The 25,227-nt window shown below is 40.4% G+C and overlaps 2 protein-coding genes and 1 non-coding gene across 5 annotated transcripts in view; 2 read left to right on the top strand and 1 right to left on the bottom strand.

Moving 5' to 3' along the window:
* Positions 1-1,208: 1,208 nt before the first annotated feature.
* Positions 1,209-10,159, top strand: LOC112109875 (60S ribosomal protein L5). 2 transcript variants are annotated; one of them, XM_024204592.1, is made up of 8 exons: positions 1,209-1,315; positions 2,473-2,542; positions 2,633-2,748; positions 4,105-4,239; positions 4,690-4,892; positions 6,000-6,177; positions 9,228-9,316; positions 9,998-10,159. In XM_024204592.1, the coding sequence occupies exons 1-8, from the start codon at positions 1,313-1,315 to the stop codon at positions 10,095-10,097; spliced, it is 894 nt and encodes a 297-aa protein (XP_024060360.1). In that variant the 5' UTR covers positions 1,209-1,312; the 3' UTR covers positions 10,098-10,159. The 2 variants fall into 2 exon arrangements, with proteins under 2 accessions (XP_024060360.1, XP_024060359.1); XM_024204591.2 differs by lacking the exon at positions 1,209-1,315 and having other exon boundaries at positions 2,455-2,542.
* Positions 5,666-5,761, top strand: LOC112109895. The gene has a single exon (XR_002908357.1). It is a non-coding gene; the product is annotated as a small nucleolar RNA SNORD21 (small nucleolar RNA).
* A 3,854-nt stretch (positions 10,160-14,013) lies between the features above and the next one.
* LOC113404963 (divergent protein kinase domain 1A-like) overlaps positions 14,014-25,227 on the bottom strand; it is a 51,476-nt gene continuing 40,262 nt past the window's right edge. For both annotated transcript variants that reach the window (XM_026655652.2, XM_026655653.2), the window contains 4 exons: positions 23,580-23,714; positions 22,099-22,206; positions 19,749-19,925; positions 14,014-16,327 (listed from right to left, as the gene is read on the bottom strand). In XM_026655652.2, coding sequence (XP_026511437.1) covers positions 15,515-16,327; positions 19,749-19,925; positions 22,099-22,206; positions 23,580-23,699 — 1,218 coding nt within the window. In that variant the 5' untranslated portion in view covers positions 23,700-23,714 and the 3' untranslated portion in view covers positions 14,014-15,514. The remainder of the gene's footprint in view (positions 16,328-19,748; positions 19,926-22,098; positions 22,207-23,579; positions 23,715-25,227) is intronic.

Genomic DNA, 25,227 nt, shown 5'->3' with positions numbered 1-25,227 from the left:
GGGAAGACAAAGTTTAAGTGATCCAGGAGGAGGGGAGTGGGATTCCTGGGGAGGGCTGCATGGGGACATTCCAGGAGCAAGGGAGCTGGGGAATCCCGCTGGGTGGGAGAGGTCTGGGGAAGCTTGGGTTATGGCAGGGGTGGCCAACCTTTGGCTCCGGAGCCACATGCGGCTCTCAGAAGTTAATATGTGGCTCCTTGTATAGGCACCGGCTCCGGGACTCGAGCTACAGGTGCCTACTTTCCAATGTGCCGGGGGGGGGGGGGGGGGCCCCCCCCCCCCGCGCCCGCGGGCCACGCCCGCCCCCCCCCCCCCCCCTCCCATCCCCTCCCCTCAGCCTGCAGTGCCCTCACTCCTCCCCCCTCTCCCCCAGAGCCTCCTGCTTGCCAGGAAACAGCAGATCGGGAGGGGGAGGCACTGATCAGCAGCAGGGCCGCCCACAGGATTCAGGGGGCCTGGGGTATAAAAAAAGGCGCTACCCGCTGCGGCGCTTGTACTCACCGGGCGGCGCTCCAAGTCTTCGGTGGCACTTCAGCAGCGGGTCCTTCACTCGCTCCGGGTCGTCATCGGCACTGAAGGACCCACTGCCGAAGTGACGACGATGACCCGGAGCGCCGCCGGGTGAGTAAAGATTAAAAACGTGCCTCTACCCAGGGAAGGGATTCTCGGCCAGGGCTCGCGGGGCCCCTGCGGGGCCCGGGGCAAATTGCCCCCCCCCACCCCCCGGGCAGCCCTGATCGTCAGGGCTGCCGGTGGGTGGGAGGTGCTGGGAGTGGAGGGAGGAGGGAAGCTGATGTGGGGCTGCTGACATATTACTGTGGTTCTTTGGCAATGTACATTGGTATAAAGCCTGGGGAGTAGAGAGCCAGGGGATCCCCGTGTGTCCCCTTGCGTGCCTGGGGAAGATGGGAGCCTGGGGACCCCTGCATGAATGAACGAACAGATGGGGATGTGTGGGAGCCGAGAGGGGTTCGGTGGGGAACCCGGAGCTTTGCAGGAAACTCTAGAGACACAAGCTAAGCAGGGCCATCGGCAGGTGAGGCGCGGCCATTCCCGGGAGCCGGAACCTTCCTCTGCACTCACGGCTCCGGCGTGCGATTTCTCTGCCTCCCAGGAGGGGGCACCAACTTCCGTTCGCGCCCCTGGTGTGCAGGGCGGCTCTCTCTCGCGGCGACGGCTCCCTCCGCCTCGTCGGCCAGGCTAGGTGCTGCGGCTGCGCAGTGGGCACGGCCTTTTCCCCCAGTGCTACGGGCTGTGGACGTTGCGCTGAGCGGCCCCCGGCCTAAGCCGAGACGGGACAGAACCTGGCGCAATGGTCAGTACCGCGCACCAGGGGCCCAGCAGGGGTAGGGGGGATACGGGCCGGTGCCCCCCCGCCCGCTGCAGCCTCCAGCGCGGCCCCCGCCGGCCCGATGGACTCTGATTGGGGAGGCGCCCGGGCCCGGCTGCAGCAGCTTCCAGCGTGGCCTAATGGCCGCCCCCGCCGCCTGGGCCCGCTGCTGCCGGGACAGGGCCGGCGGCTCCCCGGGGACAATAGCCGCTGGCACAGGCCTGGCACAGCGCCTCAGCTGCCGGCTCCTCAGGCCCGTGTCAGCCCCCCTCAGACCCGTGCCGGGCTGTAGGGAGCGGCGGGCTGGGTGTCTCCGCCATGTCTCCGAGTGCGGCCGGCGCTGTGCGGTGGAGAGCGCTGGGCCCTGTCTGCGAGGCTCCGCATGGCAACTCTTGAGCCGCGCATGCATGGCCCCGGCCTGGCTCATGTCGTATGGACAGGGCTGTGCTCGGCGCTGCCTAGCTGCGAGTGAGACGGGGGGGGGCAGGGCACGGGGGTTCTGGGGGGAAGCACTTGCTTTTTCGGTCTCCCTGGGTTGTTGTGAAAATGCTCCATGCCCCCTCTAGCAACTGGCTGTTGGCTTCAAATTTGGCAGCGCCAGTTTCATACCAATATTCTCTTCCCTCGCCCTTCCCCTCGCTGCCACAGGTGGGCTTTGATGCGAATGTGCCAACTTAGTGTGGTCAGTGATAAGTAGTGGAGACTGGTTGGACGTTTTCTTATGTTGACGTTAAAGGTGGTAATTGTCCTTTTGACACTATTGCCTTGCTCAAGAAAATAATTATGATTACATAGTAATAAGTGATTAAATTCGTTTATTTGGGTAACATAGTTTTAAGAAGCATCTAATTAATGAATATGTATTATACATCTAATGAGCCTCTGCAGTATTTCTCTACTTCACATAAATCCACATGAAATGAGACAATAAGATGTGCCTTAAGTTAGAATTTGAAGGTTCCTTTCCTCTCTTCCCTTGGAATAACTTCTGGTTTATAATGTGTTTAGTCTGAGAAAACACTGTATCTCCTATCTTTTCAACCCCTCCTCCCACAAACACTTTTTAATTCACAATAGCCATCAGTAGACTTCTTGGTGCTGTGGTAATTGTGTCCAGTGTAATTATGTTTTCTTTGTTCAAGGGGTTTGTGAAAGTTGTCAAGAATAAGGCCTACTTCAAGAGGTACCAAGTAAAATTCAGGAGAAGGAGAGGTACAATTAATTTTTCCATAGCTCAAAGTAAACTATATTGATGTATGTCCTTGCTGTTTGTTTCTCATGTCCATGCTATTGTCTTTTCAGAGGGAAAGACTGATTATTATGCCCGTAAGCGTTTGGTGATTCAAGATAAAAACAAGTATAACACCCCTAAATATAGGATGATAGTACGCATTACCAACAGAGATATTATCTGCCAGGTAAGGATTTCTTTGCTTGGCTACTTGGCTATACCAAAGCACTGCCTTTTTTACCTTTATACTAAGGAGGAAAAAAAGCAACTCTGCGTTTTAAGGTCTGGTCTAACCACAGTTTTTGTTGTGGTATAGCAATGTCTATTAGGCGTGTGATTTTGATCATTATGGATAAAGCATTGCAGTTATATCAGGGATGTAGGTATAAATGTGCTTATTCCCGGATGGGGAATAAGCGCTCATGGTACAAATACAGTTGAACTGATGTAATTGCATCAGAGGCAGTTCAAACCCTCACTGCTGAAGCAGAAATGAAGCGGTTTTCTTAATCTTGAGTGCTAGTTTTCAGTTCAGAATGACACACACTGTGAGCTATCTCCATCTTCCTTAGGCATAAAGAAGCAAGACTGACCATGAGATCTTGTCAGCTGGATCCTGCTCCTGCACTGTTGTGGGGGTCTCCTCTCACCCCCAAACGTTCTGTTCGCTCCAGAAGCAAATGTGCTTTTAACAGCTTGTCCATAAAATCCTGAATCATAGGATTTAGTTGGGGATTGGTCCTGCTTTGAGCAGGGGGTTGGACTAGATGACCTCCTGAGGTCCCTTCCAACCCTAATATTCTATGATTCTATGACACCTTTTGAATTATAGGTGAATAGACTTTTCTTATCTGTGCAAATAGAACACTTTAAGCTTGGAAACTTCATATAGGTTGTTTTTATAGTCCTTAATAAGGACTATATCACAGTCCAAGTTTGAAGGAAACAGGACAACAGATAACTGCAATAAAAATGTAGAATATGTACAAATGCTGCACATGCCCCTTAGTCCTCTTCAAGTTTTTAAAAAACATTTTCCTTCCTCTTGCTGTCTGAAAGTACCACACAAATAGGGGAAATATCTGAATGCAGATGAATGGTGAAGTTGACTAGCTGTAATTGCTGTCAAATACACAAAGGTGAAACTAAGAAAATAACTGTTGTTATCTTAACTATTGTAATGGTAGGTTTTTTGGGGGGGGAGGAGGTTCAGATAGAAGTGACTATTTCTATTTGTCAGTTTAGCTCTGATGCAATAGAAAAAGCAGTATTGAGGCTGCATTATCACAGAGTTGTACTTCAACTCTTTACATTTTTTATACTTTTTACATTTTGAGGTTTACTTTTAAACCTTTCATAATCATGTCGTAAATGGGGAAAGATGAATAATTTAGATCTAAATTTGTGTTTTCCAAACCTGCATGTGGAGGTCTTGCAGTACTCCCATTGACTTTAGTAGGATTTCCACATGCAGACGAGAGGCAGGTTTGAGCCAACAATATTATAACCGGTGTGAGAACACTAACGTTTATTTTGTTGTCAGATTGCATATGCCAGGATCGAAGGTGATATGATAGTCTGTGCTGCGTACTCTCATGAGCTGCCAAAGTATGGTGTGAAAGTTGGTTTGACCAATTATGCTGCCGCCTATTGTACGGGCCTGCTGCTGGCCCGCAGGGTATGTACCCACTAAACTTATATCTAAATGTCAAAGGGCTTGCTTCAGTAGATGGGCAGAAAATAAAGGAGTCTGTCTTACAAAACAGAGGGTTCCACTTGTATATGACTTATTTGGAATTGTGTTCTAACTATTTAGTTTAAAAAACCCTGAATTTGTAGATTGATTTGATTAGCCCACCCATGTTTATTAGACAGCCACGTTGGGCAAAGTATGCACAGATTTATTTAGTGGTTCCTGTTAAAACCTTCTGAAGGTAAGATTAGTATGCACTCTTACTGAGAAAGCATTAATGTAGAATACCTGGGTACGACCACAAATACAGAATCAAGTTTTGTGATGATTGTCTTGCAACATGAAAACACTTCATTTTGGTTCTTAAATCAAAGAACCTAAATGTGGAGAGAATCTGGAGGAAGACATACTTACACTGTACTGTTCCTGTTACAGCTTTTGAACAAATTTGGCCTTGATAAGATTTATGAAGGCCAAGTTGAAGTGACTGGTGATGAATATAATGTGGAAAGTGTGGATGGACAGCCTGGTGCTTTTACATGCTACCTGGATGCAGGTCTTGCCAGAACTACCACTGGAAACAAAGTCTTCGGTGCGCTAAAGGGCGCAGTGGATGGTGGCCTGTCCATCCCTCATAGGTAACTTAATCTCAGATAAATTGGTCAAAAGGGAATTTTGAACACTGAGACTTCACATCTTTGTATGCATTGTAGTGCTATTTTAACTTCACCTTAGGTTAGTTGAATTCAGTGTGGCGTGACCCTGTTAATGTGGTAATTAGGTTTAATCCAAGTTGTATTTACTTGTTTTCAGTAGATGTTATTGACATTCCTCCCAAGGACTCTTGAAGTTAAGGGAGTAAGATTAATGCTTATTTCCATAAAGGTTACTAAAATACAGCAATATAATCACCTTTCACCTTGAATATCTAGTAACTGCAGTTAAGCAGAGTAAACACTTCTTACTGTTCATATTGCCATAGAAACAGTTTGTAGTAACGTGTAATTCTTTTTAATTCTCTGTCTTAACTCCTATTGTCTGACTTTCTATTTTGAGAAACTATGTACACCACGTTCAAAATGATCATTGGCCTTAGGCCCTCTATACAACTATTAGTGGAAACTTGGGCCAGAATCTAAAATCCATCTACAGTGGTGGCACAGGTTTCTGTGTAGAAGTCCTGGCAACCCCTGCTGTAAGCTAGGATCAGTGAACGATCATGACTCAGGGTTGTCGCCTGCATTGCCTAATTTTGATGTTTGTTGATTGCTTCTATGAATGCAGTTGTGAAAAATAGCCTGCAAACAGCAGCTGGGATAACTTATAAGAAAGGGGGAAAGTTCAGTGTTGCTGTTTTTTTTTTTTTTTTTTTTTAAGGCTGTCAACCTTCTGTCGGTTCTTTAACTTGGCTGCTATATGATGATACCCCAGTGACTGAGCAGTCTGTAGTTGGTCCTCGGTCTGTGTATGATGTATGTCATTGTTTCAAGACGGGACTGATGGCAGCTAAGGATGTCAATTTGCAAGTTGATTTCTTAACTTTGCTTATAGAAAGCATAATCTGTCAGCTGGTTTAAAATTCTTTTTCTTTGGTCACACTTTCCAGCTACCTGTAGGGGAGCTATGGTGTATCAGTCACTTGAGACTTGTAGACTGCAGTCTCTGAATCTTAAAGAACTTCTTAAACCAACTTTGATTAGGTGATGTAAAATTCTAACCACTAACCTATAACTCGTGTTTCATAGCACCAAACGTTTCCCTGGTTATGACTCGGAAAGCAAAGAGTTTAATGCAGAGGTTCATCGCACACACATCATGGGTCAGAATGTTGCAGGTTACATGCGTTACCTGATGGAGGAGGATGAAGATGCCTACAAAAAACAGTTCTCCCAGTATATAAAGAACAATGTAACACCTGACATGGTAAGACACTATCTGTCTGTAAATGAATTGCATATTAGTAGTGGCGCTAAAAGATAATTTGTCTTGTTTAAAATTGATGCTAGGGATGCAAATACTTTGCAAAATAGTAATGTGGGCCATGTAGATGGCATGTTATCAGACCAGAGGGGTACTCCCAATGACAGGCCTCTGCAAACCTAGTGCTATGATTCTTAAAAGTTGGACACATTCCCTGAACCCAGAACAGCTGGTAATGAAGGAAAAATATGACCTCTCTTGTCATACTACATGCTTCACGAAAAAGATGATAAAGGTGTGACCTGCTATCAGAAAGCTTAACAGCTTGTTAAATGTCTTGTTTGACAAATATCAGACCAAGGAGCTATCTACTTCTTTCCATGACACTGTTCTACCAGAATAATTTGTTGCCCTTCCTCCTCCTAATTCTTCCTTACCAGTGGTTTCTTGCCTGTCCTATTGTTATGTTATTTTCCTTGTTTCCCTGTCACTCCTGATTCTCTGAGAATGTTCTGTTTGTATCACCTGAAAAAGCCGATTTAAATAGCAGTACAATGTGAGAACACTATATACAGCCCCTTGTTAGTTTTTAGGTATTATTATGTTGGTATCTTGTAAATCATTTTGCTAGTATGTCTTAACGTCTTGTCTTAAAATAACTCCAACTAAATTTTAGTATACTAAACATTTAAGAAATTCCATGAAAATTACAGTGAAACTTTGGCATTTACAATCTTAACTTCTTTATTCTCTGAAGTAATTTATGCAGTTTATATTGCCATGAAGTCTGTACTCCAGTCTTATGCTTACAGCAAGAACTCTTTCTTAGTGCCCATACACTAGATTTGTTAAAGAGCTGTAAGCTTTCAAAATCCTTTCAGGGCCGACCTACATACAAATTTTTACCAAAATAACTTTAGCTATGTCTACACTACAGACCTTACAGTGGCACAGCTGGACCACTGCAGCTGTGCTGCTGTACGGTCTCCTGTATGGCTGCTCTATGCCGGCAGGAGAGAGCTCTCCTGCTGACATAATTAAACCACCCCCAACAAGGGCGGTAGCTGTGCCAGTCGGAGACGCTGTCCTGCCGACATAGCACTGTCCACACCGGCACTAATCTGCATTAAAGAATACTAATGGTACGCTTCCATGTGTGCAATTGCCAGGAATATACTGCAGTCATGAAGGGAGGGGAAATGTCCCTGAGATGTGGTTTAGATGCATTCCATGTTTAAAGAGAACCGCTATATTAGACAAGAAAACTTATGCTGAAGCAGTCAGAATTGTTCCTTAGTAGTGGCCTAGTCCTAGTGCATAGAGCACTGTATTGGAAGTTGCGGACCTGGGTTCTATTCCTGGCTGTATCACAGGTATGCTGTGTGATCTTGGGCAAATCACTACTGTTCTGTGCCTCAGTTAGCCCATCTGTAAAACAGGGATAAAGATGTTGACCTCCTTTCTAAAGCACTGAAATCTGCAGCTGAAAAGTGTTATTTAAGAACTAGGAATTTTTATTTCCAAATTTGCTAAGATGGAGGTTCTCTGTTTAGAGATGGGTTTTAGTGCAGCTATTCTTGTATATTTCCTTTACCTCCCACAACTAAGTGATTTCTGATGGGATGACCTAACACCCAATTGATAAATTCATCAGTTACATGGCTTAAGAATTAGTGACTCAGACTCTGCCATTCTCTCACCCCTGCATTAACAATAAAATTTCTATCTTTATTGAGCCACAGCTGTACAAAACACTACCACTATTGTGAAAAATTGCATGTTTTTTAGTTCCGATTACTTCATTCACATCTGGCCATTGTTGTTGATCACTGACTTGAACCAAAACCTAACTATATGTTCCCTCAAGACATGTATAGTTTTTGGAGAAACTGACATGACTTGAGTTTTCCTCCTTTGCCAGGGGCATGCTAAACATTCCAGTTTCATTTAGAGAACTTCCTGAGCTAGTTCTTAATTTAGGTTGAGGAAGGAGACATTTTGCAAAAGCGATGCACATAACATGGATAGACTTCAGAGAAAGGATGATCTAGTGGTTAGGATGCTTGTCCTGGGTTTCATGAAACTGGTGCAAATCCCTGTTGCCCTGTAGACTTCTTGTGACCTTGGCCAACTAACTTAGTCTCTCTGTGCCTCTGTTCGCTGCCTGCCATGGGTATTGTGAGGTGCTCATACTATGCTATAGTAATTGGTGGGACCATCTAAGCACCATAGATAGACCAATGACTCTCTCCCCTGTAAAGAAAAAGTTTCTTTGGATTCCAAAGCCAACCATGCTCTTAGCTGAAGGATGACTTTTTTTTGTGGTAAAGTCCTATCTCCTGAGCACAAGAGTGCACTGCTGGTTGAAGGGTGGCATTTGATATCAACAGTATTTTTAGAACTTCAGATAGGTTTTGCAGAAGAAAGTTTCTGGTGTGAAATCTGTAGTGCATGTCTGTGTGCACAATTCCTGTGGGAGTTGCAGGCTTATTGCCTTTCTAAGGTGCTCCTTTGAACTGCATCTGAGGCTTTGTCTACATTGGCACTTCCGTTGCTTAAACTTTTGTCGCTCAGAGATATGAAAAAACACTCTCCTGAACGACCAGTTTTAGCAACGAAAAGTGCTGGTGTGGACAGCACTTCGTCAGTGGGAGCCACGCTCCCGGTGACTAAGCTACCACTCCTTGTTGGAGGTGGTTTTATTTTGTCAGCAGGAGAATGCTCTCCCGGCGACAAAGAGCAGTCACAGAGCGCACCTTGCAACACAAGCTGTTGTAAGGTGCGCAGTGTAGACAGCCTTGCTCTGTCTTAAGTTACTTCTAAGTTACTCTTTCTGGGAGGAAGACTTAGCACCTTAGGTGGCTGTGTTCTGTTCCCAGTCTGGTTTAGACCTCTCTGTAGGACTGTTAAAGATGTTGAGAGAACACATTTGACCTCAGTATTCTTTCTCTACTCACTGGTATGTTCTTGGCAGTGGGATAACTCCCAACTTGAATGTTAGAACTTCATTCAATGCATACATGACTTTATGGACTACATTGTATTTCTTGCAGATGGAGGAAATGTATAAAAAAGCCCATGCTGGTATACGGGAGAATCCAGTCCATGAAAAGAAACTCAAGAGAGAAGTCAAAAAGAAGAGGTAAAATTTTTCCGCCTTTGAGTTAGATATGCCTGTTACAAAGCAAATTTCTGGAGCTGTGGCATTTGTTAATTAATTCCTCCAGTCCCTGTTTAATATTGAAACTAATTGGATGTTTCAGAAATGATCTAGGACAGGGGTTCTCAGACTTCATTGCACCATGACCACCTCTGACAACAAAGTTACTACATGAACCCAGTGGGAGGGTTGGAGCCTGAGCCCTGCCACTCTAGGTCTGGGGAGAGGTGGCCACAGCCCAAGCCCCACTGCCCTGGGTGGAGTTCGGACTTCAGCTTCAGCCCTGGGTCCCAGCAAGTCTAATGCTGGCCCTGGCGACCCTATTGGGGATCATACTTGAGGTCCATCTAGGCTAGTTGCCTGTTTGACAGTGCTGCCACCACACATCTTAGAATTATTTCCCTTAGTAGTAAACTGGATACTACAGTGCAAAACATGGTGCACTTTCATAATGTGACCAAACCTTGTTGTGGTATACCAACTAATCCATTGCCTCGACCACTGAAAGAAAGAGTGCTATAGAAAGTAATCTCTGAAACACTATTTCCTAGGCATAATAATATAAATCTCACACTCATTCCTTATGGTCATGTAACTCCTGGTGTTCTGGTATTTAGATTTACTATTACTGCCTTGTGTATTTATACCATGTTTGCATTGCAGATGGAACCGTCCCAAGTTATCCCTTGCCCAGAAGAAAGATCGTGTTGCTCAGAAGAAGGCTAGCTTCCTCAGGGCCCAGGAGCGTACAGCTGATAGCTAAGATATCTTCCACAATTTTCTATGAAGACTTTGAAAAGTACAATAAATTTATTGAACCAGCAACTGTGTAGCATTGGCTTATTGACATTTGATCTAAAGATGCTTTATCTAAATGAAAGTCCCAACAATCTATCTGAAAAAGAGGCTTACAAAATATTCTACAGCGTTAGAATCATGATGATGGTCTTCAAGGTAACTTAGTATGTTTAAGGATCCAACTTACTGTATTTCACAGACCACTGGATAATGTTAAACTTTCATTTTGTCACCTATTGACTTTCTCACCCTGTGAATTTTTGGCACTGGCTCTATTTCTCAGTTAACTACCTTTGTCTGTAGTTCTACTGGAATTTTAGCTTTATGCATTGGAAAGTAAGATGAGATTTTAAATACACTTTGCTGACAAGTCATAGGCATTGGTGAGTCTAGATAATAGCCAAAAGAAAATTAGTGTTAATTAAATGGGTTTATGTATGCATGTGATTATCCATTCCTCCTAACTAAGAATGTGTACTTAATAGTGGCAATCAGTGTCTCCTGTAAACTGCACACATGTGGCTGCACAAGTCAGAAACTGTGCCTCTGTGGCCCCAGCAAGGCTGTGATCTGGTCCTTTAAGAACCTGCTGTACTCTGTTCAGTGCTGTGCGACACTCCCCCATGGCATGAAAGCCTTCCTCCTCCTCTTGAGGCCACGCCTGGCTGGGAGGAGGTGGTGGGACAGCTCCTTTAGCAACAGCTCTGCTGTAGCCACCCAGTTCGGGGAGGCTCTGGAGTTAGTCTGAAGAGGCCAAAGCATCTCACCCCCCTGCCCAGCAGTTGGTTTCTGGAGATGTGGCAGTTGCTCCTGGCAGAGGGAGTTTGAAACCACTAGCCTGGGGGAGTTGCCATTTGATGCACACAGACCCCTTTCAGAGACCCCAAGCTGGCACGTCCCACCCTCAATTTTGTCCTTAGGCAAGGGTAAACTTGCTCAAGGACAAAAATGTGTTGAGTGGATAGGTAGCCCGCTCAGTACCAAGAAAATGTAAAAGAATATTGGTGGCAATGCTGGTGTATGAGCTTTCTTGCAGAGTTCTTTCAGTTAATTATCAACAAAGTAATGCCATTATTGCTGTGCAATGAGAAGATTCATTGAATTTTTTAAAAAATTATCTACATGAAAACTAGATAATTGAAACAGTGGGGTACCTTGAGTCATGAATTATCCTACCAATGTTGATTTTAATCTCTAATATTCTTTGGAATATCCAATTTCATTTGGAGCAATTGCTACTGAAGGGAGGATGTTGAACACACACAAAAACAGTACTGCCAATCATACTTTCTTACTACAGGGTAATTCCATGTTTTAAAACCTTGCTTAAATTAATCTGTTCCTGCCTTAACTTTTATAATTCCAATAGTAGTATGACAACTATCGAACAGGATTGTCTTCCAATGAAAATTAAGCAGTAATGAGCTCATTAAGGAAGTAACCAATTGTCAGGTGAACTTTCTGCAAAGGAAAAAAAATATCAAGTTTTACAGGCTCTGTTAGGTGTGTGGGGAGAAGTAATGGTACTGGTGTAGTCTGTTTTTAAACAAACTACTAAATTGACTATAAATTATGTAATCTAATTCTCCTGTTTCAAAACTTGCAAGGTTACCCGGAGATTTCTCTGTACACACATGTAAGAACTGCTCTTGTATCTTGCTAAAGGAAAGGTGTGGCTAGTTAAATTACAGTTCTAATATTAAGGCCACCTACTGTGGGAAGGGGGTGTAAAATGTCATGATTTATGTATTAGCACTGCTGTAGTTTTTGTAAACCCACTCAAAATAAGAACCTCCCTCTAACTCTACTATTGAAACAAAGTTTCATTACCACTAGGTGCCACCATTCCCTCCACTAGCAGTTTTATAGTGAATGTGTACATCACACAAGAGAAGCTATAGCATCTCAGCACTCTTCCCTCTAGGGAAAAAATATTAATGGTTTGCCCTGTAACTACTTCTCTTAATGGAAATTTATCCCAAAAGTCTCAATCTGATACACAAGTCCTGTACTCTGCAGAAGCTGGACCTAAATTTGTCAGCAGCTTTAGTGATAATAAATGTGACTATCACTAATATAGCATCTGGTATTTATTAAGTTCATTGACATTGTCCCTATATTTTTGATTTTAGTATCAGATTTTTGGGATTTCTGTGTTAGCTACACCGTCCAGTGATGCTACACTGGTTTACATGCAAGCTGGATTTTGTTACACAATCATGAGAGTTGGAACTTTTTAAACAAAAGCTCTGGAGCATGATTCTACAACTGAGGAACACATTAGGTCCTGCTGGCAGGCAACTAAATTCCACTGGCTACCCCAACTCCAGAGCAGAGGTTAAAAGACATCCAGCAGTGCTTTCTACTCAGGGGCGGCTCTAGCTTTTTTGCCGCCCCAAGCACGGCAGGCAGGCTGAATCCGCGGCACCGGCGGACCTTCGGCAGGCATGTCGCCGAAGGCTGCCTGACTGCCACCCTCGCAGGGACTGGCAGGGAGCCCGCCGTGGCTTGCCGCCCCAGGCACCCACTTGGAGCGCTGGTGCCTGGAGCCACCCCTGTTTCTACTCTCACTAGTTAGTCTTTCACTGGAAATAGTGTAAATTTATAAGTGGGAGAAAGGTGCCCAGGGTTGTCAACTAATCTGCCAGTAGTCTGTTTCAGACAGCATTTTTTCAAAAATGAAAAGTGAATTTGTAATAGTACTTAAAAGCACATGCGTCCCACTGATTGCGTTTGCTTAACTACCTTGAAGAGATTCCATAACCTAATGCTTCAGATGCTTTGGGTAATATTTAGTTGGCACAATAGGAATTTATACTTGATCTTATAAATGATCAATAGATTTACTACAGTTCTTGCATTTTCAAAACATTTTGAGTTAAGGGCTCAAGTCCCTTAAAACACTTAAAATAATTCAATTGAATTAGTCATCCCTTGATTACATTACTATTAAGAATAAAAACACCAATTCATTTGACACTTTTTCTGCCCCTGACAATGGACAAACAAGATATGTATTCAGTCTAAATGTTTCACTAGGGTTGAGTTAAGTGACTTGCTCCTTTTCTATAATTTAAATTAAGAATGAAATTGAAGCTGGATATCTGAAGTTACTTTAAGATAAACCTTCCATTTAAGAAAAGGTCTTTCAAACACCCATGTTAATTTATAAAAAATACTGCTGTAAAAGAGGGAAAGGATTCCTTTGATTTATTGTAAACAAAACTCTAAATGAAAGCTCCTGAAGGTGTTGCAGTAGCAATAAAAATGTACAATAAACTGCATTGTTGACAAGTTTCCAGTTATCCAAAAAACATTTAAAATATTCACACTATTTTGTTCAATAGTTTCAATGCCTAATAGCCATCATAGTATTCACATTCAGATTTATCTGGTAAGAAAATGATATACTTAATGTTTGGTTTCTTTACTAGTTGCAGATGTATTAGCGCCTCCTCTTGGAGGGCAGATCAGTCAACTTTAAGGAGACAGCAGAATGGTAGACACTGTGCAAGAGTCAAACAACTGAATATTTACAAAAAAGCAAAACCACACCGAAAACAAGAGAATTAATACTTCCCACAGTATACACAGAAGGAAGATAGATGATTTTACCTTCTCTAAGTATGTTTGTTATATGCCTTCATGAACAAGAATTTTGTTGAATCCAGGTACTTAATCATTTAAGAAACATGTTGAACACAAAAGGCCTGCAAAGCAGTAAAAAGAATTAACACTTTAAATAGTACTTTTTAAATAAAAGGTTTTTTCCTCATCTCCCTTGAACAAAAGGTAGAAGTGAATTAAGTGCTTACGAAGGGTTAGTAATGGGTGAATACCAAGCATAGTGTTCACAAGTGCTTTACACACACACACACACAGAGTTCTGCAAAGTCTCATTTGTGACTTGAGCCACTCTTGAGCAGTCAAGAACAGTGTAGAATGTGGACAAATGGGAGTTAAGATGAGATCACAAGTTATTTCCCTCATGATCCAAGTCTAGTATTCACTCATTGCTTCAGAGCTGCAGAGAATAAACCTAGCATCCTGCAAAAATTTAAACAAGAACATGCCAAGGAGAATATTTCCAGTAATAAACTAATTATTGATTTAGTGCTGAGGGTAAAGATGGACCCAAATAGAAACAAAAAACTACATAAATGAACACTTCCAAAATTTAGGGAAATCCAGATCAGGATCTAGATTCTGTCCTGTGGCTTAGGCCTAGCTATAATTTAGACATTTGTTAAAGTAAACCAGGAGAAAGTAAATGCAAGACTGATCTTGCCACACAGCCTTAGCTACAAAATCAAACTTTTAGACTACATCAGTGTTAGAAATGTAGTTTGTTAGATACTTCACTTAAGTCAAACTAAGGACTCTAAACATTTACTATGAGAATCTCCATTATAAAGGCTACCACACTGCAGCTACCAAAACTATTAAAGTTCTTTAACTCCTCACCCTTTTAGAATCACCTAATCCACAAAATCCCTGGCTTCAAAACTGGCTACTGCTTAACTTTCCTTATATCTTTCAAGACTCAGGCTTTGTAGTTTCTCTGTTTCCCCATTGTGTAATGGTATATTGTTGCTCTAGTATATGCAACTTTTTAAATATATAATACATATTTTAAATTCTTAGCTCCCAACATGGCATGTTGTACCAGGACCTTTAATTAAGAACTTTCAGCTAATGTTTTAACATTCAAGATATATGTAAGTATGAGGTAAAAAGGTGTATGCAAACAAAATCTAACTAAAAATCTCTCATACTAAAATACCCAGTTTTCTGGAATAAATTTTAATTGTCACACTGAGTTTAGCAATTTAAAAATTTCCCATTGTGCAAATTTTGCCATGTTAAGTTATTAGTAAACTTCATCCTCAAAATGTTCAGTTCATTCAAAAGAGTCTCTTGGACTCAAGCACATTATTTCTAATAGCGGTGGGTCTTTTGGCAAGCATTTGTAACACTACTTGGAAAAAAATAATTCTCAGTGGATATTTACAAATGAATGATGCTAGTCACAGCATTAAAAAAAAATTAAATTAGTCAATATGGTAGCACAGTGAATATTGACAGCAGGAGACCCCAGTTTAGGGTCTTCTGCCAAAGTGCAAGGGGAGGGCAAGCACATGGTTTATTTCCATGATGGAGCATTCTAACCACAAGGCTCTTGTAACTTCTGCCAGACAATTCATTAAGTGGCACATTCTCTCTGAGAAGCACTATAGTAGCAGTGTTTGCTGGAGTAAGAGTTAGGAAAGTTAATGAATTCTGAGCTAAGAAGAAATATTTTAAAAATGCCAAAGATGCATTTGATAAAAAGTGGTAAATCTCCTATAGTGGCAACAATGTTTTCTTCTGTGGTTAAAGATACTAAGAATCATTTGTATGGGATATTTTCTTCCACAATAAAGTTTTTAAGTTGTTTAGTATTAAAGAATGCTCCATTTCCATCTGGTTTGCTGTGACTTTAAGGGCAATACAAGAATACAGTTGTTTCTCTAACTCTTCGCGTATTTCTGACGGAGCACCGCGAAGCAGATAGTCTTTTAGTAACTGGCATACTTTTGCCAAGTTGGGCTGAATTATTTCTGTGGTACATTTCATTTTACTTTGGTCGCATAGAGTTCTACAGTCTGTACCATAAACACAGTCCAAGTCAGACTCACAGTGACGATTTTTAAATAATTCCTTCAAATTAATTTCTGGCACAATTTTTCTCATGTCCACCATTTTCAAGTCATATTTATCATTATAACCCAAGTTTTTGGCACTGGTATCACACATAAGAAAATTCCCATAAGGTCCATGGAAAATGTCTTCCACAAATTCTAAAAGCCCTATAGCTATTTTTGCCTTTCTAGGCCATGATGGAGTAAACCACTGGTCCATGCTTCTTCTGAAACTAGAGGGAATGAAAAGTTCTAAGATCCATGGAAGGCTTATTCCATAGAGAGAGGTATATGCAACTCTTTCCATCACATAGAGATCTCCACAAAACCCCATCAATTTTGGAGTGTGTTCTTTATCCTGGAGGATCACCATAAGCAGAAACTCATTTAGCTGCAGAAGAGCCCATGCTGACTTTGCTTCTGGTAAGGAAACTCGACCATCTTTGTTTCCATCAGCAACTGACAGGATGAGATTAACCAGTTCAGAAAGATTTCCCTGTTCACCCAACTTTCGCTAGAAAAAACAAATATATATATTTAATTCCATATACATTTTTCTTCTGAAAACTATTAAACTGGTTACCTGCCCTGTGTTTTTATATTCAATGAAGTATTTTACCCATTCTACTCAGCTGCATGTGGAACCTACAGCAGTGTCTATGGTCATACTCTGTTTTTGTGGGTTTCAGTAATGATACATACGCAGTGCTTTTTAGGACTATACTGAGTGTTCCTTTCATGTGTATGGTGCACTGAAAGTATGTGTTTTCTTCTTTTTCAAAGTCCTAAAAATTTGCACTTTGTCCTCAGTAAGAGAGTCTTTAATAAATTATGTTAGGTATCGTATAATTAGAGCTGTTGATTAATCGCAGTTAACTCACGCAATTAACAAAAAAAATTCAATGCGATTAAAAAAATTAATCGCGATTAATCGCACTGTTAAATAATAGATGACCAATTGAAATTTATTAAATATTTTTGGATGTTTTTCTACATTTTCAAATATATTGATTTCTATTACAACGCAGAATACAAAGTGTACAGTGCTTACTTTATATTATTATTTTTGATTACAAATATTTGCACTGTAAAAATGATAAAAGAAATCGTATTTTTCAATTCACCTCATACAAGTACTGTAGTGCAATCTCTTTATCGTGAAAGTGTAACTTACAAATATAGATTTTTTTTTGTTACATAACTGCACTCAAAAACAAAACAATGTAAAACTTTAGAGCCTACAGTCCTACTTCTGAGTCCACTCAGTCTTACTTCTTGTTCAGCCAATTGCTAAGACAAACAAGTTTGTTTACATTTATGGGAGATAACTGCTGACTGCTTCTTATTTATAATGTCACCTGAAAGTGAGAACAGGTGTTTGCATGGTATTTACATGCCAGATATGCTAAACATTCATGTGCCCCGTCACGCTTCGGCCACCATTCCAGAGGACATGCTTCCATGCTGATGATGCTCGTTAAAAAAATAATGCACTAATTAAATTTGTGACTGAACTCCTTGGGGGAGAATTGTATGTCTCCTGTTCTGTTTTACCCACATTCTGCCATATATTTCATGTTATAGCAGTCTCGAATGATGATCCAGTACATATTAGTTTTAAGAACACTTTCACAGCAGATCTGACAAAACGAAAAGAAGGTACCAATGTGAGATTTCTAAGGTTAGATACAGCACTTGACCCAAAGGTTTAAAAATCTGAACTGCCTTCCAAAATCTGAGAGGGATGAGGTGTGCAGCATGCTTTCAGATGTCTTAAAAGAGCAATACGCTTGATGCGGAAACTACAGAACCCGAACCACCAAAAAAAAAATCAACCTTCTGCTCGTGGCATCTGACTCAGATGATGAAAATGAACATGCATCGGTCGCTCTGCTTTGGATCATTATCGAGCGGAACCCATCATCAGCATGAACGCATGTCTTCTGGAATGGTAGTTGAAGCATGAAGAGGCATATGAATCTTTAGTGCATCTGGCACGTAAATATCTTGCGATATCCGGCTACAACAGTGCCATGCTAATGCCTGTTCTCACTTTCAGGTGACACTCTAAACAAGATGTGGGCAGCATTATCTCCTGCAAGTTGTAACCAAACTTTGTTGTCTGAGCGATTGGCTGAAGTAGGACTGAGTGGACTTGTAGGTTCTAAAGTTTTACATTGTTTTATTTTTGAATGCAGTTATTTTTTGTACACAATTCTCCATTTGTAAGTTCAACTTTGATTATAAAGAGATTGCACTACAATACTTGTATTAGGTGAATTAAAATATACCATTTCTTTTGTTTTTTACAGTGAAAATATTTGTAATCAAAAATAAATATAAAGTGAGCACTGTACACTTTGTATTCTGTGTTGTAGTTGAAATCAATATATTTGAAAATGTAGGAAACATCCAAAAATATTTAAATAAATGGTATTCTATTATTGTTTAACAGTGCGATTAATCGCAATTAATTTTTTTAATCACTTGACAACCCTACTTGTAATAAAAACATTATGTGGTTCTTTTGCTATAAAAGTTTTGAGAGTTCAAACAACATTTCATAATAACCAGAGCTTGTTTTACTATGATTCATCTGATTAAAGCGTGCATCTTGCAATAGTGACGAGAGATTACAACAAGGAATACAATCATTACTAGCCAGTCATAAATATGTTTTTAATATCGCTTAGTACTACTCCTATACTAATAAATGTACTTTCATACTTAGTTCTGTCACTTACTATAATAACTTTCATTTCATTGGTTTAACAAACTAGCAGGACGGCTGCGCTTTTGAATAGGGAAGTCCTGTCTTTTCTGGAATCAAAACTGTGCTACACCCATCTATGACCAGTATAGTCAGGATATTTTTTCAAGTCCTTGTCTCCACTGAACATTTTCTGATATTGTCCTGCAATTACTCTAGCATCTCTGCAACTCCACCAATGTTAATTATAGGGGAAAGCACTAGTGTAAACCAGTCACCAACATTCTTACCATGATGTTGCATAGACCTGCTTTGAGTAGGGGTAAGTGACACTTGTAGATCAGCTGTCAGGTTTTCTGTTTGGTTTTTAAACTCACACTGCCACAGTTGCTATCACTACTGGAGCTGCATAAGTGATAGAGTAATGGAGGGAGAAGTTCAGAAAACCCTCAGTGTAAACAAATCCTTAGATCAATGCTTCTATATTGGGAAAACTCGGTTGTAGACTACTTAGTAGGATAGAATAGTTTTTAGTATGGTACAAAAAAAATGCAGAGGAAGAGATACCTATTTCTCTGGTCACAATTGTTAGCAAAACTGATGCTAGCAGAGTTCTAGAGAAACTGTATTTAAACACTGATCCAATCCCAGTAGGAATAGGGCCATAGGGACACCACTAGCATTATAAATACAACCATGTCATGGGACCAGGCTACAACACAGTTCCAAACAGTAGTTTAAGAAAGACTTTAAGGGCCAAAAACAGGTTCAAGCCTTAAACATGTGAAAGTTGCATGCTAGTTTCCATTCCAATAACTATCCTGCCACCTCCACCCCTCTATTTTTGTTTTTCTTTTAAATTACTCATGATTGTCTCTAACATGTAACTCTGGGTCTGAAATTTTTCATGCTTATGTGATCTACTCACCAGCAACCACTGTAGCCCAGAACATAATTGAGTTTTTCCACAATCACAGTAGATTCTTAAAGTGAAAAAATATGAAAATTGTTCTCAAAGCTAAAATAGAAGGTCATCCCTAACCTAACTGGAATTGTAGCTTAGTAGGTTTTGACTTTACATTTAATTTGTGTACTCTTCCTGCTGAAAACAAACGAACAGACAAAAAAGAGAGTCAGGCAAAAAAAAATTTTTTTTTTGAATAAAAAATAAATGTGGTGAGAATGAGCATCTATGCTCATTTTCTCTTCTTTGACATATACTTACTTTAAAAAGACCATATACCATTTCTTTGAATTTCTGAACAGTAGTTCCTCTAGTTGGTTTATCAAACAGAACTATTTCTTTTCTTGGTTCCAGTTCAGTTCCAAGATCAAGATGAATAGTTTCTTCCATCTGGCATTTTATGACACCTTGTAGATTACCCCAGATTCCTAAATACATCTATGTAGAAAAAAGGCAATGAGATAGTTACATAAAAATTTCCTCAAAAGCTCTCCTGTCTTCTACTGTCCTGAGTCAGAATGCTGGGTTTGCTCATGGAAACTGCAAGGAGCCAGCATTCAGACTGGTAGTGGCAGCTCCCTGTACAATGTGCCACTTTAAAACATATTTAAGAGAGACCACTGCATCCAAATATGATTTTAAAGAGCAACATACCCATGCTCCATAAAAGTGTGCTTTATACAATGGCAACAGCAACTTCTCCATTAAGGCCGATAAGGGGCATTTATTTTGGTTTCGTGGTGCAGGATGGGAGAGAGGAAGCACATTGTACTGGAACACAGGCACTCTGTCAAAACCTTTAATGGATGTGGAGTGTCAGCAATTTTGGAAGTGACCGTGTAATGAACGTAAGAACATAAGAATGGCCCTACTGGGTCAGACCAAAGGTCCATCTAGCCCAGTATCCTGTCTTCCCACAGTGGCCAGTGCCAGGTGCCCCAGAACAGGTAATCATCAAGTGATCCATCCCCTGTCGTCCATTCCCAGCTTCTGGCAAACAGGCTAGGGACACCATTCCTGCCCATACTGGCTAATAGCCATTGATGGACCTATCTTCCATGAATTTACAGACACTCCCCAACTTACGCAAGTGTTCGGTTCCGGAACGCCTCGCGTAACTCAAATTTTGCGTAAGTCGGAAATGTATACCCAACCATTACAAAGGAAAAAAAAAAAGACCTCCTATTTCTAGCTTACGGAACTTTTTCCATAAGTGCGGATTTGCATAAGTCGGGTTTGCGTAACCCAAAGGGCATCTGTATCTAGTTCTTTTTTGAACCCTGTTATGGTCTTGGCCTTCACAACATCCTCTGATAAGGAGTTCCACAGGCTGACTGTGCGTTGTGTGAAGAAATACTTCCTTTTATTTGTTTTAAACCTGCTGCCTATTAATTTCATTTGGTGACCCTAGTTCTTGTGTTATGAGAAGTAGTAAACAAAACACTTCCTTAAGTTTCCTTCTACTTTCTCTACACCAGTCATGATTTTATAGACTTCAATCATATCTCCCCTTAGCCGTCTCTTTTCCAAGCTGAAAAGTCCCAGTCTTATTAATCTCTCCTCATACGGAAGCTGTTCCATACCCCTAATCATTTTTGTTGCCCTTTTCTGAATCTTTTCCAATTCCAATATATAATTTTTGAGATGGGACGACCACATCTGCACATAGTATTCAAGATATGGGTGTACCATGGATTTATATGGCGGCAACATGATATTTTCTGTCCTATTATCTATCCCTTTCTTAATTATTCCCAGCATTCTGTTCGCTTTTTTGACTGCCGCTGCACATTGAGTAGATGTTTTCAGAGAACTATCCACAATGTCTCCAAGATCTCTTTCTTGAGTGGTAACAGCTAATTTAAACCCCATCATTTTATATATATAGTTGGGATTATGAAATGGGATTTCATAGCTGCTCTAGTGCAGGGTCCACACCAAGTATAGATTTATTGTACATTTAAAGTTTCAGTATTTTAAAAGTGGCATGTGTAAAATTAGAGAAGTAGAGTGTTACACAGTATTACAAAGCATACATACACATCTGTATAATATGATATGCCAAATCATCAAATACACTAAGAAATACCAAATCTATACATTTATTGGACTGTAGTATTTATCTAAATCACTGTAAAAGGTAAATCTCTGTCCTCATTTCCCCCACCACCCAATTTATCACAGATTTGCTGAACCTAGCATATTGGATTTAAAATGCCTAGAGTTAAAAATGATTGAGTGGCAAACATCCTATTTCATGGAAACAGAAATGTGAATTAAATACAAAATTCAGACAAGTATAATCCTTGTAAAATGGAATCAAACATTATTCTGAATTGTTGTCTCCTGTTACTAAGATAGAGTTCTATATTGGTTGACAGCTCAGATTTCTCACTTTTAGAATGGGATTATAAATGCTGTGCCAACAGGATCCCTAGTTTAAAATTCTCATCCCTTGAATATCTCAGTGAGCAAAACTTTAAATAAGTAAAAATTTAACTGAAGTCAAGTCATTTTACAATAAGGTCTGTTTAATATTCTGCAAAAACCAAACAAACCCCAAACCCGGTTTAGATAAAGAATCATATGATTAGCTCATATAAAGTCATACCTGGTTATTGGGTTTTGTTGACAAACATTTTCCAAAATACAGTGTTTCTTTAGCGCAAAGACTACTACATGCTGATCCATCAATAACTCCAGTCTTATATTTATCACACTGAAAGACAAAGAGGAAAATAGTTTCTAGAAAGAACTGAAGAATAGAAAGAGGAAACAATACACCTGTTGGCTTTTCCAATATCTATGCTTTTATCCTGTAAAATGCGGGGGGGGAAAGCTGTACAAACTCTGAAACGTGTCTGTGGTACAAAAAAAAATTCAGATATGTCCCAATTCTGCAAGTTGCTCTGCAGAGGTGAACCCCCTGCATCTGCATGGGGACCCTATATAGAATAGAATACAGCAGAATATTGAAGCTAATGGGGCTCTGCGCAGGCCCAGGGGTCTACCTGCATGGAGCAGTTTGCAAGATCAGGGCCTTATTGGGTCAATGATTCAAACTGGGAGACAGACTGGGAGCTTTTACACTCGATCAGAAGAGACTTACCAAAAACAAGAAACAAACAAAACAAAACTACATGCTAGATGGTGCCAGAAGATGCCTTGGGGGGGGGAGGGGAGGGGAGAGGAAGGTGGTGAATGTAAGAAGCACAATGATTGTTAATGCCTCAAACTTGTTAAGGCATCTGCTAACACGTATCTCTGCTTTTACATGGGGGTCTGCTAATATGTATTTCTACTTCCACGTGGAATCCTCAAATTTCACCATTCTGAAATAATAGAAAAAGGAACAGCCTGCCATTGAGTTCATAGTATTATTTCTTTTAATCTGTATATTCTTTCAGTAAAAAAGGATGTCTATGTTTTGGTATAGGTACTCTGACACATTTTAAAAATACAAGTATAAGATTAGATTATTCTAGCAACTACCCTTTGACTAATAATTAAGGTATAATAGACCAGTAAACAAAAACATATTTAAGATCTTTACAATCTTTCACCAAAGTCCTCCCAATCCCTTGCAGCCAGGGAAAACAAATGGACAGCATGCCCTAAAAAGCCAATAAACTAAAATTATTTTGGACTGTGAAGGAGAAAGTTTCAAATCTACAGGGCCCCTGTGGAGAACACACTGCCAGCTGCTTCTCTCTTATAAGAGTGAGATTCTACCTTAGTGTCTTGTGGGTACTCTAGCAGCATGCATCATTTTTAACTCATCAGAAGGAGTTAAACAAAGGCAGCGGAATCACTAACTTAAAATTAGTATATCAATTATAATTGATTCTCCCACAACAAAAGCGTCACAAAGTGAATTTGATCACATGGCAGTTTACAACTCAGCCATTTAATCAATGAGAAAATAAAGTACAAAAATAATTGGTTTTAGCTGTAGGTAACTGAAATTAGGATTATTGTATTTGCATAACGTAATAGTAAATATTACTTTTTGATGGAAACTAATGAATACTTCAAAAGTAGATTCAAAGATGATAAAAAAGCTTAACAAACAGGACATATAAATATACTTACTATTATTTTCTTACAGTCATGACCTCTGCATAGCTCTGTGTAAGTGGAGTACTGAACATATATAATCCAGCTGCCAATAAATACTACTAGCCAAGAGATGAAGAGATACTTCATTCGCATATATGAGAAGCGAACCTGAAGATATAAAAGAAAAACATGAAGGTAATTAATTCAGGAATAGGCTGAACTGCTTCCATTGTCCTAACATGATTTGCCATTCAGTCTTTACAAAAACTCTATATAAAATCCAGTCATCTTTTTTATTAATGTGTAGTATCCTTTTAGAACACTAAGTTCCAGGATCAAACAGAACTGGTGCTGGATGCCAGCTATAGGGGGAAAAGAAGGACTCTGATAATAGAAATTGGAAAAATGAGACCAAAGGGAGGGTTGGTAAAAGTTTACCAAATTGTAAAAAAATTGAAACTGCCAAATTTCTACTACTTCCACCTATGCCAGTCCACCTGGAAGAAGCATTTATTGTCAGTTACTTAGAAGCGCTACTTCTGGAAAATCAGTTCCAACAGAGCAGAAACTAATGAAAGATATAACCTAATCCAGATGAAAAATAAATTTGAAATCATCAGTATATGGAGGGTGGTGGTGTAGAAGGAAATAATTCCCATGTGTTTGAACACTTTCCATTATGTGGCTAATTAGTGGAATTCAAAGGAGGGTGATGGAAAGTTCCATGTACTATTCTGATCTCCAACTGTCTTCTACATTGCCATATTTTCATTTTCTGGCTGCTTCCACCCCATCAACTACATGTTATCCCTTTGGACAAGGGAAGGTTGTTTGGGTTTTTAATGTTTGAGGGTGGGTTGCTGCTGTCCGGCTTAAAAAAACAAACAAGCAGGGATAGATGCTGATCTGGCCATTTGGCCATTTAGCTTTTTCTTCCTGACAATCTGGAGTGCTCATGATCTGATTTTGCACTCAGGAACAGCAGAAAGTGTTGGAGAGAACAGAACAGCAGAGACCAGTCTTGGCAACATAAAGAGTGAGCATTCAGATTACGTAAATGTAAAATGCCTGTTCATTCTTCTTCAGCCACATGAAATCTGTGCTTTGTATAGAGAAACAGTGAGACTTGGCAGGCATGCAAGGAAAGGAAAGATGGGAAAGCAAGAGCATGGATATGAGAGGTAGTAAAGTACATAAAAGATTGTTTCTGAAGGTTCTTGTTCTTAAATCACAACCAGAGGCCTTTAAAGGTCCACCCACACCAAATATGAATACCAGTTTCAGCTGGAGATAGCAATTCCAGGAGAGAGAGCTCTGTAATATTGGATTGCTGTAAATGATAGTGTCTTTAAATTAAACCAGTCAAAGAGAATATACAAAATTGTTTAAGCATCTTAGCATAACATACTTCAATCGAAAATGCGATCTTACAAAGGAGAATAAAGACAGAATTTGCTGGAAATCTAAACAAAGTACACTGGTTCTCCACTTGTGAGGTACTCCCTTCTCTTCATGTGTCATTATATAATCCCTGCATCTGTAACTTTCACTCCATGCATCTGAAGAAGTGGGTTTTTTACCCATGAAAGCTTATGCCCAAATAAATCTGTTAGTCTGGAAGGTGCCACTGGACTCCTTGTGTTTTTTTTTTTTAAAAAAGTAGATTATCTTTTTTTTTTTT

This window comes from Terrapene carolina, unplaced genomic scaffold, assembly GCF_002925995.2.
Source record: "Terrapene carolina triunguis isolate 2854851 unplaced genomic scaffold, T_m_triunguis-2.0 Scaffold210, whole genome shotgun sequence".
Lineage (NCBI taxonomy): Eukaryota > Metazoa > Chordata > Testudines > Emydidae > Terrapene > Terrapene triunguis.
This window is presented reverse-complemented; position numbering and strand designations above follow the sequence as displayed.

Bases quoted from the DNA above. Each gene is read 5' to 3' on its own strand.
- LOC112109875 (XM_024204591.2), top strand. From the start codon at position 2,455: ATGTTTTCTTTGTTCAAGGGGTTTGTGAAAGTTGTCAAGAATAAGGCC. The intron at 2,543-2,632 runs GTACAATTAATT...TTGTCTTTTCAG, and splicing joins AAAATTCAGGAGAAGGAGAG to AGGGAAAGACTGATTATTAT. The intron at 4,240-4,689 runs GTATGTACCCAC...TTCCTGTTACAG, and splicing joins GCCTGCTGCTGGCCCGCAGG to CTTTTGAACAAATTTGGCCT.